This window comes from Chaetodon auriga, chromosome 19 (genome assembly GCF_051107435.1).
Source record: "Chaetodon auriga isolate fChaAug3 chromosome 19, fChaAug3.hap1, whole genome shotgun sequence".
Classification (NCBI taxonomy): domain Eukaryota; kingdom Metazoa; phylum Chordata; class Actinopteri; order Chaetodontiformes; family Chaetodontidae; genus Chaetodon; species Chaetodon auriga.
In genome coordinates this window covers 20,400,437-20,419,013 of record NC_135092.1, presented here as the reverse complement: position 1 = coordinate 20,419,013, position 18,577 = coordinate 20,400,437, and the positions used below count along the sequence as shown (strand labels likewise).

Here is an 18,577-nt window from a genome sequence, read left to right as displayed (position 1 = left end):
AGATATTTTAAGTGTTTAATGGGACATGCTGACATACTGGACATGAATAAACTAAAATATATCTGCTGTAGACTAAAAAACACCAGTCTGTGAAAGAAGGACTCGACTGCACGGTTTTCATTTTGTTTTGTTTTACTATAAACTCAAAATTACAATTTGTGTTTTTAAGCATGTGATATAATCAACATTTAAAAGTCTTATTCAAATGTTTTTTTTTTCCCTTTCAAGCTGCAATATTCATCATTTTCAACGTGATGAAGTCTCACCAAATGTACCCGAACCAAACAACAAGCCCTTTAATAGTGTTCTTCAGGTGTGTCTGCTGTATTCCTCTAAACGCTGCTGAATTTTTGGCAATAGTAAATCCCACAAAATAAAGTACCGCTAGTCAGCTACCGTTGATGCATCTCTGTACCAAAGGCAACATCAGCAAAACTTCTAATCTGTACAAGAAAACGTTATTTGGCAAAAGAAAAAAAAAGATTCTCTGCAAATCCAACCTGCGATCGCCGTTTTCTTCTCCTCTGATAAATAGTTCAAAAATATTGCCAGTTTTTCCAAAAGCAAAAACCACCTCGACACTCACGTACCAGACAATAAAAAAAGAAAAGATAAGTGAAAACATGAAATAAAGATCTTTGCTTTTGTACAACTTTCATCATCGTCATCATCAGTAACAGTTACATCAGTAATAAATTAAGAAAAAAAAAAAAAAAAGGATTCAATCATTGCACTTCAAGTCGCAACAGAAACGAGAGGGAGAGAAAACAGATTCACTCAGACACACAAACTCCATCTTTACAAGTGCACTATGAAGTCTTTAAAAAACGTGTATAGAAACAAAGACTGTTGAGTAAAATCTGCCTCGCTTGTGGTCTAAACATATCCGAGAGTAAAAGTACCTGAAAGTGAGAGTGGAAAGTGTCGTCTACCCTCTGATTCTCCCTTTTTGTATTGCTCATATTGTAGAAGGATACAAGTCACCGTCCTCAGCGGCCATCTTGTTTTTTTTTGGCAGTCCCTCGGTTGATTACAGCCACAGGAGGCTTTTGGTTTTCCCGTCATGACATTCGACCCCTCCAGAGTTCACATAGCCGAATGAAACTGAGCTCGGAGCGAAGGAAAAGTCGGACTGAGTCCTTCTCCTGTGACGTTTCATTTGGCGGACGATGATGCGAGGAAGAGAAAAATGGCTGACTCCGACCGGCTGCAGGATGCACCAAAAAAAAGAAAAGAAAAGAAAAAGAGCGCAGGTCGTCTTCATCGTGACCGAAGGAGCGAAAAACCCAAAACTCAACGTCCCGTCAAACGGAATGACATTCAAAGAGAAGAAAAAACGAGTTTAACGCGTCGTCAGAGTCAAGAATGTTCCAGAGCGGAGCGGAGGGAAGGCATGGTCCAAGCAAAGCCTCTTCACTTGGCTTCTTTGTAAACGTGTACCGTAGTAAAATGTGTGTACCGTTAATGCATAAAGTTGTGTGTAAACATACTCTCTTACACGTATCGTATACATGTGGAAACGAAAAAAAAAAGGAGAGAATTCAAGTCGTTTTACGTGTCTGTGACGATGCGAGTGCCGACATGCAGGTGACTTCTTCTCTGAGCGCTGGCTGTGGTGGCGTTGGTGGTGGTGGTGGTGGTGGCGGCGGCGTTGGCGGTCTCTCTAGCTGCCCTCCAGGAGCTTGGCCAGCGTGTCTCGCAGCTCCGTCAGCTCGAAGATCTTGCTGTCCAGCAGCTCCAGCAGCGAGCGCAGGCTCTTGCGAAAGGCTTCCCTCTCCTGCTGGCTGCTCTCCAGACGCTGCTCCAGGTCGCTCAGCTGAGCCTCCAGCGTCCGGTTCTTCGACTCTGTGTCCTGAAACGAGCGGCAAAACAGAAAATGTTGTCAGGATCCGGTGCTTCAAACGCTTCTCAGGTGTCGTCTTCCTCCACCTCTGGTAGAACGTGAGGTGAACGCAGCGCAGAGTGTTTCTCACCTGTAGTTTCAGTGCGAGTGACTCTTTCTGAGACTGGAACTCGTTGGCACTCTGCACCTCTGCTTTAAGTCTCTCCAGCTCCTGGAAGTGAAGACAGGCAGAGTAAACACTGACATCACATCAGCCTCATGTGTGCGATACGAACACCTCCAACACACTCCTCGTACCTCCTCCTTGGCCTTCAGAGCCGACTCCAGCTCCTCTATCGTTTGGTTGAGTTCTGTCTTTTGGGATTTGATCGCTGTCGTTTGGCCGCTCACGCACTCCAGCTCCGTCACCTGGAAAACAGACGGCACAAACCTTCAGCGTGCGAGCGTGAGAAACGTCGTCACAGCGTCACCCTTCGGCTCATCACACACACCCGTTTGTGCAGCCTCTCAGCTTCTTCCTGATAGGCCGCCAGCTGCTGCTTCCACTGTTTGACGTTGGCCGTGGACTCGAGCAGAGCCGCCGTCAGCTTGGCGTTGTTCCCTTTGAGAGCCGCCAGCTCGGCCTCCCAGTGCTTGTTGATGCTGGATGAACTGGGATGTGAGGGAGAGACAGTGGTGGAACATGTAACACATGTAATCAGCACTTTAACGGTGTAGGAACTGATGAGACAGATAACTGGAACGGAGCAAATATCTCCATGTGACACGTAGAGAAGCAGAAGTAGAAAGTGAAGATACTCAAGTACAAATACAACACTGCACTTAAATACAGTACTGGAGTAAATGTACTTAGTTACTTTGTTTCATTCTTTCAGACTTCCTGAGTGAGATCACTGGACGTCTGTTCTGTTTTAGCCACATCGCGTAAAACAAAAACCTCAGCAACACTGAAACAAGAGCTCTGCAGGTGATAACACACCTGAGAGCGGCCATGTTGGAAAATCAGACCCGAGAGCGGCTCAAGGTACAAGACCGTCGAGCTGAAATCCATCTGAAAGCTGCGCTGCTGATCGTTCATCACACATGACAATCGATCTGGGAAAGATTCGTCCAGCAATTAGTCGGGGGCGACATATTCAGGACTAAAATGTGGGTTAATCCTCACAGAGTCTGCACGGCCTCAGGCAGCAACTTTAAACTCATGCTTAATCCAGAATGACGTCTTAATAAATGAGTAATAAATATCAGAGCTGTTGTGGAGGAGACATCTGATCGACGGCGGTCCTGCAGGAGGAGGCTCTGCCTTTAAGATTCACGCTCATTTGCAAATAGCGAAGCATTTTGGAAAAGTTGAATTCCTGCACGGTCAAAGGAAACCTTCCTGCTGCATTAATATCCCCTGAAGCGCGGCTGACAAAACTATCTGCGCTCATCTCGCGGTTTATAATTAATAGGAAGCATGCGTAGTGTTTTACTGTGATGCTTCCATGCTGTCCAGAGGCCTGAGGGGAGCAGATTAATAATGAACGAACGAGTCGACACAGCCGACGCGAGCTGCAGCGATCTGTGCTGCGCTGTGCCAATTTCATTTTAAATCAGCACTCCGGAGACTCGCAGACGGACGAGAAACTCTTTACTCCTCCTGCTCGGGAGGCCTCAACGGTTAAAAGGCTCGAAGACGACCAGGACGCTGCTGCCAGGAAGAGCGTGTTTGATCTGTCTCTGTGCTAAATGACACCTGAGCTGTACCTGTGTGAGAAGGGCAGTGCATTCTGGGAAGGCTCTGCTCTGGCTTCGGTGTGCTGAGGTGTGTCCGGTGTGACTCTCTCATCGTCCGTACCGTTGATGCTCTCTGAGGTCAAAGGTGACTGCAGGTCGCCTGGTGCTGACTCCTGCTCGGACACATCGGCCAAACGGAAAAAACAGAATTAGGAAAAAAAAGATTTTTTTTTGTTAAAGAGACAGTTCAACATTTTGAGAAAAAGTTCATTCGCTTTCATGTTAGACGAGCAGATCGATGCCACTCTCATCTCTGTACGCTAAATCCAACACTAGAGCCAGGAGAGGGTTAGCTTAGCTTAGCTTAGCATAAAGGCTGGAAACAGGTGGAGACAGGTTGAATATAAGGTGGTGATACACTGATTTTATCACGTTTGGACAGAGCTAGGCTACATGTTCCTCCTGTTTCCACTCTTTATGCTAAGCTAAGCTAACCGGCTGCTGGCTGTAGCTTCACCTTCAGCATACAGGTGTGACAGCGATACTGTAACTCTAACCAAGAAGAGAACATGCACTTTTCCCAAACGGCTGAACTATTCCTTTAAATCTGGATCGTAACACAACAACTGTGATGACGTGTTAATGAATCCATGCTCTCAGAAGTTCACTGGACTTTCACTGCCCGTTAGCCAACACTGGACACCAAATGAAGGTCAAACACAGGATGTTTTCTCTGGGAATCAATCCATGTTTCTTTCTTTAAAGTCCGTCATTTCAGAGCTGTGACTCCATCTTTCTGAGGACACCGTGTCCCTGTTTCATTCATCTACGTATGATTGGTGTGATTTGTGAGCAGCAGCTGCTCAGACGAGCGCAACTGCAGCCAAGTGAAGGTTTTTGAGAGCATGTAAGGAGAACTGGAGGGTCATCGGTGGAGGTTTGAGTGGGAGGTTCACAGACGGGGTTCCTCTGGTTGTTAGTCTGACATTAGGATGAACACTGATGCTTCACTGTGCAGGAACGCTGCAGGGAGACACCTGAGGGGAGTCTGAACCAGTAACTGGGGGGTGAGGGCGGGGGAGAAAGGGCCATCGGAGTCATGAAAATGGTTCTTTCCACTTCTTTTTACCTTCTTTTTAACGGGTTTGTTGACTGACAACACATTCCTTTTTACAGCTCCACCCTGAGGAGGAATCATGAGGGAGAGCAGAGGAGGTGAAACAAGCCACAGGGTGTTGACCCAGCGGCTGAATGTGAAGCACAAAACAACTTATTACACCAGGAGCTGTGCGGCAGGAGGCGTCGTGCATGATTACACTCATTTCTAGGGACAATTCAGTGTTGCATGGGGCTGCTGACCGACTTCACACATTAACACTGAATTCACACTGAAGGGAAAACGAGTCTCACTGTAAAAACTATTCAACCAGGATGACTGAGAGCTGCTGAGGAGATCGAGATGAAGAGTTTCTGTCTTAAACTGCACTGAGCTAACATTGTGTTGTGTAAGTTAGCGCCATCAGTGCTGGCAGGTGCCATTTCTTACAAGAATCTGATTCGTCATGTTAGCTCGCTCGAGCCGACAGACGTCAGTCAACGCGAGCGGTAAAAAACTGTGGAGATGTGAGGTCTTTGGTGTCCAGTGCCGTGGTGGTGACGGTCTACCTGAGAGGGAGTGCTGGTGAGCTCCATCTTCTCCTGAGACTTCTCCTTGGCTAACCGCGCCGCCTCCTTGAACTCAGCAAACTTCTCCGCAAACTGAAAAGCAACAGGGCCGAGTCACACTGCAGCAGCTCAACACCGACTTCCTGTGTCTGAGAGAGCATTCACAGGTTTGAGAATCTGTCTGCGGTGGGTCTGAGTCCGGTGCGCTCACCTTGGACAGGTTGCTCTCAGACGAGAAGCCGAGGCCATAGACTGTGTTCGCCCGGCTGTCGGCCCATTGGCCGAACTTCTGCGACGTCTTGGTGAACGTCATGTTGGGGGTGATGGTGCTGTTGATGATGGCCTGCGGAGGATAAAACACATGACTAGAGGACAACATGGCAGCATAAATGTTTGTTGAAGCCTCATTGACTCTGGAAACAGTCGCAGCTGTGGGTGAGGACGGCCGCCTTCAGCGAGAGCAGATGGATGCCTCATATCTACTGGGAGCCGGTGGATGCGAGTGTGTGTCGTGTACAGACGTGGGTTTGTGTTCCTGCTGTTTGGTAAACAGGAAGCAGTCAATGAGGTGAGCCCAGCTGACTGTAATGTTATTGATCAGCGTGGGAGGACTCGCTGGCAGCGCCGGGAGAGAGGCCAGCACAGATGGTTATGAGAAAACCTTCAATTTACCGATAAGGTGTTTTTAATCCTCACAGTTTACTCTTGATCTCAAACACAGCTGATAAAAGAGATCGAAACTCAAGGTCCACTGACTTTGAATGGACTCACACACATCTCATCAGTGGATTTACATTCCATCATTCTGAGCTCAGAAGCTACAGAACAAGCGAGTCAGGAAGTGGAGCGGAGTCACTGAAAACGTCTTTTGTGACCTGAGCAGACATGTTGTTGTTTACACTCTGCGGGCTGACAGAAAACATCATGCTGCTGGGGAGTCAAGTGCGGCTCTGGTGCCAATAAGGCAGCCAATCCTAAACTTCGTGTTTTTAACCAAAACAGAAGAGACGGCAAAGCATGTATCCACAGAACTGGAGTCACATCCAGCGAACACTGAAACAGTCGACCTGACCTGGTCAGGACCCTCACAAAGGTCTCCAGATAAACACAGCAGGTGTTCAGTTCTGAGACTGTTGTTTGTGTTTTCATTTCAAGATTTCCACAAACATTTCTCAAGTTTTCCCACAAGTTTTCTCCCTTCTGCAATCAGGAAAGAAACGAGCAGAGAGGTCCGTCACTGTGTGGCCTCTGTCTCCGTTTGTTTTCTGTCTCTGCTGAGAAGACTCATTGTTGTCTGGATAATCATGTCCTCCAGCAGCAGCCCACCCAATCTCTGCTATTTCCAGCAGAACACAGCAAAACTTGCTGGTTCAACCACAGCAGTAGTCACCCACTCTTACATAACTATGCTAACTCCACCCCTGCACCTCTCTCCAGACTAAAATAATCACTGCCACATAGATATGACAGGCCGACCGCCCCTCACTGCTCCAGCACAGAGAGGCCACGCCGAGGCAAACAAGTCGGACAAGCTGAGAGCAGAGGTGGGATAAACAAAATCTAAATCCTATATTTAAAGAAGATTGTGTTCTTTGTGAATATATCTCCAAACCCCGGCGTTTGCAAGCGACATTCTGCAATCCCAAGTTCCTATTGATGGAGATACGGCTGTGACTGACCACTTAACCAATGTTTGGTCGACTTTTTACAAGCTGTGTCAAAGGCACAAACTCTTCGTGAATGCTCTGTACAGTGCACACACCTTAGAGCCATCCAGGCTGATGATCCGATATACATTCCTGGTACTGTCGAAGAAGTAGGAGACCGTGACAGCATGTTTACTGGTGGGAACCCAATTCTTCTTGGTGTTTGGGTCGATCTGGAAGACGTGGGCCCGTGTACTGAAGATGGGCTGCTCACTGTGCAGAGAGAGGACGAAACACAGGGGGGAGGAGGGAGAGAGGGAGCAATCAGGATCTGGTTAAAGGCATCTGAGGCTGAGCTCCCTTAAACATGTTGTGTGTAAACAAAGATCAGCCTGTGAGGAGGAAAAACAGGGTTTGGTTGAACCAAAATAGTGAAAACAACAGACAAGAACAGTTTGTGTGTGATGACAACTTCAGCTTCGGTCACCAGTGCAGCCACATCCACGGATCTACAGCCATGCTAACCTGCTAATCTTGGAGCTAAAAGCAAAGATCCCAGTGAGAATTCTGATGTTTAGCAGAAAATGTTTACCATGTTCTTCATCTTAGTTTAGCATGTTAGCATGCTAACAACTGCTAATTAACTCTAAACACAGTACAGCTGAGGCTGGTGGGAATGTCATTAGTTGTGCAGATATTTGGTCAAAAACCAATAAACCAAAGACTAGACGCTAGATTAGAAGTCAGCTGATCACTGAAATTATTGCAATTCATCCTCAGGAGAACATGAATCACAAAATCACAAAAAAAATCACAAAAGTGAACCTTACGGCAGCGTCAGGTGATCACCAGAGTCATTAGAGTTCATCCTCTGGAGATCGCGGCCTCCCTAGAGCTAAACCTGGCTAAAGCCTGGCTAAAACCCGTGTGCTGAATGAGGACTGAAGGCTAAAGTGCATGAAGCTAAATATCAATAAAGTCACTGACACAAAGTAAGCTTACATCATAGCACTAATGGGGCGTCAAACTAGAATTCATCTTGAGGGGAACATGAACGTACCAACAACAAACCAATCTGTACCAAATTTCATGATGACCATTCAGTAGTTTTGGAGGCTGACTCACAGCCTGCTGAGAGCCAGACCGTCAGCGTGGCTCGAAGACACAAAAGAAAACGTGTGAAATGAGCTCCACATCAAATATCTAACACTGTCCTCGCAAGAACAGGAAGTGGAAGAACACGATGAATCAGAGGAAGGTGAGAGAAATGGCTTCCCAGATCCCAGCACATCCATAATTGACCGGTCTGCTGTGTCGCTGCACTACCAGCGACTGGACGAGGAAAAAAAAACCTTCACACGGACAACAAGTGTGTTTATGTACAAACACACACATGCAAGTGTCACACATGTGCACACGGTCGTCTTCTTCAGATGTGGCACAAAAGGGGTGAAAGGAAACAATCAGCAAAAAATGACTTGGAGAAATCAAATAAATGTGCAAATATTAAAATTGGCTTCATAATGTAGATTTTCTGCAATGTTCCCAACCACAAATAAACCATAATGTCGTGATCACTTCATTAGCTGGAGTTAATGAACCTCTGCAGTCAGCGGGTGATGAAGGCAGAGTCATTACAAATGATTCATGTTCAAAATAAAGCCTCGGGAAGCTCGACAAAATAATGTCACACAAACATTCGTGATGCTGGGAGTTAAGTGAACTAAATGATGTTTACTGTGCTCCAACACTGCTGCTGCTTCAGCGCCACAAAATGGGGATGCGCTGAGGTGATGTTTGGGTTGATAATGAAGTGATAGAAACTGCTGTTTACAATTGTTTAGGAGACATAAGACAGGAAAATATACACCATGAGGTCCTATTAACGGTGACCACGAAGGCAATTCCAAAGTAATGCTGCAAACAAATATACAAGATGTGTGAAACTCACTCAAGTTCAGACAGGTCAAAAATCAGAGTTCAATGAAAAATAAGAAGCTGCTAAAACTTCTGCATAAGGACTGAGATATTTCAAGTTGTGTCGGTCTGTTGTGTCCCTCACTGACAGTGACGAAATGCAGTAAAATGTAAATGCAAAGAGGACACTGCTGCATCTCACACGTGCACAACGCTGAGGTCGACTGGGAGAACGCAACAGCTGCAAGAAGGACTGGCTAAGAAACGCAGAATATAACCTGGATGCAGGAGGAGGAGAAGAACGAAACCTGCTGCCTCTTGTGTAGGCGGTTAAGATAAAAATCAGGCAGGAATTATGCATTTGTTAAAAGCAGCAAAAAGAAAGGGCAGATATGCTAATTTGCCTCCACTTTTAAAATAACAGAGGCGAACAATGCAGCAGAGCCCACACAGACGTGGACAAGCATCAGCTCCCGACGAGCACAGCAGCTGTATTGTTGGAGAAATGACGGACAGGCCCAACAGTCTGTATGTTGGCGGCAGAGGTGCAGAGAGCTGACACAAGTCAAAGCAAAGGCTCTGCATCAATGCCGCTGTCGCTCCAGAGCAACCTGCATGACAAAGCGGAGATTAGGCTCATTAACAAACAACAGGGCGACCGACTGGCGAGATCACGCGGGCTCGGATCGATACCGTAGAGAGCGCTGGTGCGCTTCCACGTTTGGCAGGTGCAGCTGTGGAGATGTGGCTGGCGTTTGGCGTCACTCATTTCATTCTGAACAGCACCTTCACCCGTCATGGAGGCAGCTCAGAGTGACACGCTCAAACGGTTCTGGCTGGAAAAAAGCAGCAGGATTGTCGTATTCGAGGCCTCGTATGTGTAGGCCAGAGCTGAGCCGCAGGGCCAACACTGACGCAGACACGGCGAAGCGAAGCAGCGATGCCAAAGGTGACCTGGAAGCACCTGTGCTGACATACAGAGATCAGCGGGCTCTGGGCGGCTTCCAAACATTGCTATGGATGAAAAGCTCCCGAGTCTTGGATTAAAAGCAAAACAAGCTCTAACCGTCTGGTTGTAACTGGCCTGGACGCTCATGGAAATCCACAAGAAAATAAGAGCAGATTTTTTGCCTGGAGACGCACAGACTCTGTTTGGAAACGTCCCAATTTGTCATTTTAGGACAAAATATCAAAGCGTGGGACTGATACTTGAACAAGTCATCTTCTCCCAGATAAAGAGGGACAGATTGTCAAAAATTTTACGTTTTACAATGAAAGTGGACAAAATTTGTGTTTTTTTGTGTATTAAAGACAAGAATATGCACAGACTATGCTGCAACGAATTCTAAAACAACTGAGAAGAACAAGCACATGAAAGCATGAAAGAGCGGCATAAAGACTCTTTACATGTAAACACACATTAAATATTTCTCTTCTGAAGATGAATGTGCAGAACTGTGTGCATGTATGTTGTTATCGTTTTGTTGTTTATGCATTGCATCCCTTTTCTGAGCAGACAGGTGGAAAAAGGTGGGCAAACAGTGTCCTGATCGTGTCCCTGCATGCTCAGAAGTGTGGTACACCTTCAAATACTCTTTCACGAATACAATTAAAGCCACAACTGGGCTGCAAAAACCTTCTAAAAACATTAATTAACGCATAAATTCCATAAAATCCATTTATATATACACAATACAGATAATAAAAAATCTAAGAATATACAGAATGTTCTTATGTGAAGAAGTGTTTTCAAACCATTTCATGCACATGACACTGCTATTAACTAACTTCAGATTTCATCATAACAGCAAAGTGACCTTTTCCCAGCAGATGTTCTCACTTGTCGTAGATGTAAAAGCTCAGGTGTTATTAATAACAATAACAATGGCTCCACTGTATTCAAGTGTCAACATGCCAACACAACAACACAAGAGTCCTGAAACCAAAGCAGCTCCACAGAATTCAGCCATTAATCTAATGACCTGAAGAAAAGTCAGAGGATCACCAGAGTTATTACACGTCATCACGAGAGGAATGTCTGTACAAAATTTCATGACAATCCGTCCAATAGTTGTGGAGACATTATCCCCAAAGTGTATGATTCATCCTCTGAGCAGCATGAATGTCTGCTGTTGTCATATCATTTACATAGTTCATGCAATGAATGAACAAAGTCGGGATCACCCTCTGGACACCATGAATTTCATGAAATGCCATCAGGCTTCATGTGAATCCAACCCAGAATGTTGGGATATTTCAGTCTGGATCAAAGTCTCTGGAGCAACGCTGCTAGCATGGCTACAAAACAAAGTCACGCAGACGTGATGTCTGTGCGTGCTTTGGATACCACACTCATATCTACATCTCAAACCGGTATCAAAATGCAAAACCAGTATCCAAAATGCAAAATCTAATCACTTCCCATTTCTGCTGCAGAGTCCCGGATAACTGAAATTGTCTTTCACATTCCTCTGTCACTCTGGACAACCAGACAAATGAACAAGACGTCTCTTGATCCTGATCCAGCAGCTTCAGTCGTGCTACGTTTAGATAGTCCATGAGCCACTAAAGTTATACTTTGGCTCTTAAATCAATGTGCAGAAGCTTTACAATCTCCTGGTTGTATTTTGGTTGACTAAGCAAAAAGAAGGATCCCTACAGGGCAGGGAGCTGCTGCCGGACTTGAGTTGAACTGACAAAGACGAAGCCCTGAATGCCTTCTCTTCAACACTACCAACAACAGCCCGACAATAAAACGGCTCTTTATCTCGACTTCATGTCGCTCTGGTCCTAAGATGTCTATCTGCCAGTCTTCAGGGAAAGTAGATTTAATTGCTTGGCTGGGAGCTGAGTGTCCCAGGTCTCCTCTGGGACACAGCCATTGTCCCCCTCTCTGGGAACCTCTCCTCATGTCTCAGTCTGTTAATTAAGTCTGCAGAGTGGAAACGCTGCAGATGTTATTTAAAGATAGACACAGTTAATGAGAGAGACAGGGGTATTGTGAGGGTGTGTACATGAGATTCACACCAGGCTGGCTGCTCAACAGTGGACATGGAGAGTAGTCTGTACTGCATACAGTGCACTGGTGAGTAAATATGAGAATAAAGTTTTAAATTCAATGTACCAGAGTTCACTTTGTGTACGCGCACTAACTACATTTGTCTTTGATGTACAGGTTTCGTGTGAGTCACTGATCAAGACGTTTTACTTCCTCGGACATGATTTGCTTACAGCAGCTCTTCCGTATTCTCCATCAGGACATGTGTAGGACAATATATTATGCAAAACCAGCAGAGTTTAAGAGTTTAAGTTTGGGAGGTTGGCGCCTAAACTGATCGTCTGCTAACCCTCGGTGACTTTGCTCAGCTTTCTTTTCTCACACAGCACATGTACGCCTTAAAATATGGCAGATCTAACATTGAAATTCACTATTTTTTGATAGATTTCACACACAGGTAGACAAAGGCAGGCTTCCAATTTCTGTCAGATTTAAAGCGGCAACCGCTACGCAAATAATTAAGCTAACGTTAGCTTCATGAGTTGGTTGAAAACCTTATCTTTGGCTGACTTTTTAATGTTTCCAGCTAACAGTCTTTAAAAACATAAACCCTGCAAAAGGCTCTTAGCAATAGAATTGATAGCATACTTGAAACACATGATATCGTGCTAAAATGCAAAGGCTAAAGCTAACATGTCCGCGTGAAAAAGTCAGCTCCCTCACTAGCCGATGACACGAAAACAAGGAAACAGCGTTGTTCTTGTATAACAGCATATTTTCACCTGTGATGTTGCAAAAGGAAAGACTTTTAAGATGAGAACTAACAGGTGTGGGTTTGGCATAAAGTTCCACAAATCCCATCAAGAGTACACAGAACAGAGCTGCTTTTGTTAGCCCAAACTCAGTGAATTGTTAGCTAATGACGTGACTCCGAATGACTCCTCGGCCTTGGAGGTTATACCGGTTTAGACTGTTGGTAGTGAGCCAGACACTCATTCTCAACTTCCACTTGTCACTTATGACAAATTTTGGCAGCTTAAAAGATTCAAGAGTTTTCATCAATAGGTGGTGAAGTAGCATATGACGCTTACTGCCACATTCAAAGACCTCAGTTAACTCTTCCACCGAGTGTAAAAATGCTAAATATCTGCATAATAGCTGATTTTGGAGCTAAGGTTTCGCAGCAGACCGGCACTCAAAGGTTCCTGTTAGATTGAAATCTATTCAAAAAGCAAACAATTTGAAGAGCAGATGATGTTTCTCGTGTCTGTAGAAGACACTGTTCTATCAGCTGATGGCTCAGTTGTTTGGCAACTTTGGTGTTTTAATATAACTTTAATTCAAACCAAGTATTTGCATGTACTAGTATTCTGAAACATAGATCAACTGTGTCGAAACTGGAATGGAGAAAGAGGAACGTAAATTCAGCCAACAGAAAAACTGAAGGAGGAAACTAATCAACTAATTCTGGAATATTTTGTATTCTTTCATGGTTTTAGTCAAGACATAATACTGCTTTTGCATCATTTCAAATGAGTCAGAGGCTTGATGAGATGAAGTCGCTGCTTTAATTTGACTGTTAAAACACGTGAACTCGGCTCTGACGCCACACGGCGTCAAAGCCTCAATTACCCATGGTTTGTAAAGGGGTTGAAGTGGGTGCCCTCACCAATTTTAGTGGGTCACTTTATATTTGAGGGTGCCATTATTCTGACAGCGCGGCCTAGATGGAAATCTGTTGTGTGTCTGTATGAGAGTGTGTGGCGATTGTTAGCCCATAATCCCTTTTCACAATGAAACGGACTGTGGCATTCGAGTCTCAATGACAAGCGCTTTGACAGAGGAATCCGACCGCAGATGTTATCAAATCAGCAGTTCCCCACTTACAACCAGCAGAAACATTCTCGACAACAGAAGACACACACAGACACCAGCGTTTGCGTACTGGAAAACAAAGACGTGCTCTGTGTGGCTGAAAGGGGAACGTGTTCAGATGATCTCCTAACTGATGCAGCGTGCTCTTCATCAGGACATGCTGCTGCAGATCAGCCGCTCACGCCACATTTATCCTCACACCAACGTGGATTCAGGGGATTGCTGGACTTCGTTACATACAATTATTTTCAATGTAAATTAATCTGACAACTTCTTCCCTCATTTACTGGATTGTTTGGTCTATTAGAAGTACTGAAATATGTCCATCCCAATATCCGCACACTTGTTTTGCCCGAACAGCCGTTCAAAAGCCAAATACATTCAATTTCTAACAATACAAAACAAAGAAAAGCAGTAAATCTTCACACTTCAGAAGATGTGACAAATGTTTACTGATTCGTCTGTTTATTTTCTCCGTTAACTCTTTAATTGCGGAATAAACAGCAGAAAAAAGTCCAAACTGACATTTTCTGACAATATAAACATCAAATTAAATGTTTGAGAATAAGAAACTATCAATTTTAGTGTGAAAAACAGGCCTTTCTACAAAGCACTCATCACACTGTTTTTGAGATAAGAATAAAAACCACATCAATTCATGTAATCACCATAAAATAGTAAACATTCATCCCTTATGCTGTATGTGAAGGAACATACTGGGAAAAAATGAAATAATCTGACTCCAAAGGGAGAAACGTCCGCTGTGTCAGCCCGCTGACGGCTGCAGTCTGAGCTCGCTCGGCGCAGGAAAAATAACCCTGCATTACTAACTTAGCTGCTTCGTCGTCATGGCAACAGCCATGTGACACAGGACCGGTCATGAGCCGTGAACATCCTCCAACTCGATCTGTCCCTCTCCTTCCCACATGCTCTCTCGCCCAATCCGATCCCAGCGTCCCTGCCGGTTAACCCACTCGCAGAGGGAGGCAGCAGGGGCTTGGCAAGGCGCAACCTCCAGTTTAAAAACACCCATATGCCTTTCACCAGGCTCAGAGCGACCAGCGTGTGTGTGTGTGTGTGTGTGTGTGTGTGTGTTTATGTTCATGTGCAAAGAAGATTTTGGCTTTCAATCTTTTTTTCTCACAATTTCTCAAGATACAGAGAACTGACGGCTGAAGCCCTGCGTCTTTTTCACTGCCTTTACAATCTCTGGGTGTAATAAGTTAAAAAAGCTCACAGTGCGTCCTTTGCCTGTTCAGATCACTTATCCTTGACGTTCATGGAAAATATATTAAGACGGATAAAGGAAGTGAAAGAGAAATGCTAAGAAGTTATAAAAAGACAAACATGGTGCAAAGAAAACCCGACTGAGTCGTCACAATACAGCACAGTCACGTCAGTGTGAGCTGTGTCTCATTTGACAGCAACTAAACCGTTATTTCATTATCAATTTATCCACATCTTATTTTCTCTGCTTACATGACAGTCAAATAGCAAAAACTGCCCATCACAAACTCCCAGTGCCCATAGTGTCCTGCCAAAATGTCTTGTTTTGCCTGACCTGCAGTCCAAACCCCAAATACATTCAGTTAAACACCACAGAAGATGAGGACAAAGAGACAATATTCACATTTGAGGCGGTGGAACCAGGACACTGCTGCTATTTGTGCTTACAGAAATGACTTCAATGATTAAATGAATATCAAAATAGCAGCAGACTAATGTTCTGATTGACTAATTGATGACTAAAAGGTTTCAGCTCTTTGTGAAATATCCTTGGCTTGAACAACTGTCTGCGTCTCCTTTCCTTTGTGACAGTCCAGTCCTACAGTTTCTTTCTTTTCTTTGCATTTAGAGACAGCACCCAGCTCCCATCATGGTCTCTGCTCAAGATATTTTCAGGTCAGCTCCAGAGACTAGCACGGTATCAGTTCTGAGGCATGTCAGATGGCGCGTGAATGCCCGAGGAACCGGAAAGCAACACATACAAATAAAAAGAAGCAAGAGTCATCAAATGTCTTGTTTTGTCCACAACCCAGAGATATTCAGTTTACTCTAACAGGGAAGTAAAGAAACCAGAAAATATTCACATTTAAGACGCTGGAATCAGAGAAATTTGCCTTTTTTTTCCTACAAAATTACTCAAATCAGTTATCAAAACAGCGATGAATTTAATAGTTGACAACTAATCAATTAATCGTTGCAGCTCTATCTTTAACGTTTCATTCTCAGATAAATTCAATCAGCCAGCAGAACTAACCACTAAATTCTGTTGCCTGATGTGGTCCAGGCCGAACAGGTGTCAATATAAGACTCGTCATCAGGGATGTGTTGTCTCACTAATGCACAGCAGTCAGCCACGGTGCTCCACAAAAATGTCTGTTTCCAGTCAAAACATGGTGGCACCAAGCTGAACTCTGACCTACTGGCCTCACCAGTTAAGTAAAAAATATCGCCTGGACTCTGTTTTATTCAGAAGCGCCAAGCTCCAGGAGTACGGCTTGTTTACAACCATCTATTATACACGAACAGAAGCTCCAGCACTTGTTGGAACAGCTAAGTCTGGCTCGCTAATTATGGGGTAAGTGCACACATCGGACTCGCTCTCTTTCTGCGTCTGGGGGATTGATTGTTGACTGGATTATAACCATTGGCCTTGAGAATTACAGAGGATGTGCTTTGCATGAGGAGGCCCCCCACCCCCCACACCGACCGACTCCAGCCACAATATGACAACAAACCAATCACACGCTGCATCATCTGCTTTCATCTGGAGTAAGAACTAGGTCGCTCTTGATCAGGAGAATCACCAAACATCTGCAGGTCCAGCTTCACGCATGACACGAGCCAAGTGCAGGAGAGATCATTACTCTCTGCTGGGGATTTAAGTAGGCAGCACAAAATGAATTATTCCACTCTTTTAAGCCGTGTTTTCCTCTGGAACAGAGACTAAAACAATACTGCATAGGTCTTATTTGCCAAACATCCTTTTTAAAATCACACTACCAAAATATGGTACTGACTGAGCTGGTAGTTCACCAGCAGTAGCCTGCTTCATTACAGCCTAATCTTTTGGCTTCACTAATCTAAAATGTCAGTATATGGAGGCTGTGAGTTGATATAATGGACAGCTCTGACTGCCAGCAGTGCACAGGCTGGTTTAGTGTTGTACCTCTGGGGCTCGTTTGCAAAGGCCAAGCATTTTCCTCAGTTTCTGACCGGGTGTCAGGAGATGACAGCAGGACTTCATACAGTTAGCCACGGGTGGCTAGCTAGCAGTTTGCCGGGCTGTGCAGCAGAGACTCGGCTGTGGTGCCCTGTTTCAAACCTGCTGCTCAAACCAACCAACAACAAAGTCCGTCACACATGTCGAGACAGAACTGTAGCTGGACATTTCGCCGCTGCTGCAAGTTAACTACATACCCCATTTTTGCTGGATTTGGTGGCTTGAGTCGAAAATGATCCTCTCTGTGGTCTCTTGAGGGCGGTGTGAACAGGCTGGAGGCTAGCTTCAGCTTTTGATCCCCCCCCTCCTCTCTCTCTCTCTCTCTCTCTCTCTCTCTCTCTCTCTCTCTCTCTCTCTCCAGCTAAAGCCGCTCTGGTTGTTGTGACTTCACGGCCGGCGGAGCCACGGTGCTGCCCTCAGTCCGACATGGCTCGGTGTTGCTGTTTATGCCCTTGGGTTCATTTTGGCTGGGTGTTGGTTTCATCCGCGCGAGCGTGTCGGCGCATGCATGATGAGCGAGAAGCAGCGCGGGCGCCACGAGCGGCTACCGTTAGCTAGCTTAAATCAAACTCCTCAATTCAGCACAAAACGAGGATTAACGAGCTAAATTCGGGGCGAGACTGACAGGAACGGCAGTGTGATTAATAACCAAATTAAGCTGGTAAAGTTGCCGTTGTAAACAAGAAGAGAAAATGTCGAAAGAGACGAACAAAAATGTGGTCTAACCGGTAAAATTGCGAGCGGTCTCTAAATATGATAGCTTTATCCATCCGTTGCTATCTTAATGTGAACACTCGGTTGGCCGCTGCTGGTGTGTGATCTCCATGGAGGACAGTCCTAAAATATGTCCACCACAGGCTGCTTCACGTTGAGATAAATATCCTCAACCTTCAATCTCACCCCTCAGTCTCAATAAGCCGGCTGCTCATAAATCCCAGTTTCAGTCGCTGGCTCTTCCTCGCCGTCCGCTGTGCCATTAAATTCCTTCAGCCGAGTGTTTTCCTGCCACAAGTGAGAGCTTTAACGCCGCTGGGTGATGGTAGACGTGTTCCTTCAAGAGGGAGCTTCATCTCCTCTTTTGGAGAAAAGACAGAAAACACTTGGTGCATACTCCAGGTCTTCCCATCCTCCTCCCCCTCCAAGACTACAGCAGCCTCACGGACGTCGATGTTTGGGCTGATGATGTGTTTGGAGTTTCCGCTGATCGAGCTGATTTCCTGTTTTATTTCTCACTTTTACTTCAAGCGTCAAACCGGGATGATTGAGATGATGCCACGGCGCGACGCTGCTGCTCCATCGGCCGCCGGTTCGTCCTCTCATCAGCCCGCAGCTCATTCATTTGCTCGGCTCCATCCTCCGTCGCTGCTCTGTGGGGAGCATTAAACCGGCGACGTCATCACGTACCCTCTGAAATTTGACGTAATTGGTAATAAACTATTTCCTCACTTCCGGTGTGGCTATAATAAAATTGTATATTTTGCAGTATGAAAACACAAAAATCCTCCTGAGCTCGCTGATGGATTCATTCAATCAGTTGTTTGTGGCTCAGATGTGTCAAATTATCCAATATTTCACAAAAAAAAAGCAAAGTCAATGTCACAGCATTTAGTTTTTACTTCTTTCCTCCCCCTTTAGAAATATCTTATATCTGGAAACCACTAAACTACCTATGGTAACTATATAAAATA

The 18,577-nt window shown here is 45.1% G+C and overlaps 1 protein-coding gene across 4 annotated transcripts; it reads right to left on the bottom strand.

Moving 5' to 3' along the window:
* Positions 1–134: 134 nt before the first annotated feature.
* Positions 135–18,284, bottom strand: homer1 (homer scaffold protein 1). 4 transcript variants are annotated; one of them, XM_076758954.1, is made up of 10 exons: positions 17,087–18,091; positions 6,990–7,146; positions 5,439–5,570; positions 5,228–5,320; positions 4,692–4,745; positions 3,593–3,735; positions 2,335–2,494; positions 2,141–2,251; positions 1,974–2,054; positions 135–1,852 (listed from the first exon to the last, which is right to left on the bottom strand). In XM_076758954.1, the coding sequence occupies exons 1-10, from the start codon at positions 17,089–17,091 to the stop codon at positions 1,664–1,666; spliced, it is 1,125 nt and encodes a 374-aa protein (XP_076615069.1). In that variant the 5' UTR covers positions 17,092–18,091; the 3' UTR covers positions 135–1,663. The 4 variants fall into 4 exon arrangements, with proteins under 4 accessions (XP_076615069.1, XP_076615067.1, XP_076615071.1 ...); XM_076758952.1 differs by having other exon boundaries at positions 17,790–18,014; XM_076758956.1 differs by lacking the exon at positions 4,692–4,745 and having other exon boundaries at positions 17,087–18,284.
* Positions 18,285–18,577: the final 293 nt, after the last annotated feature.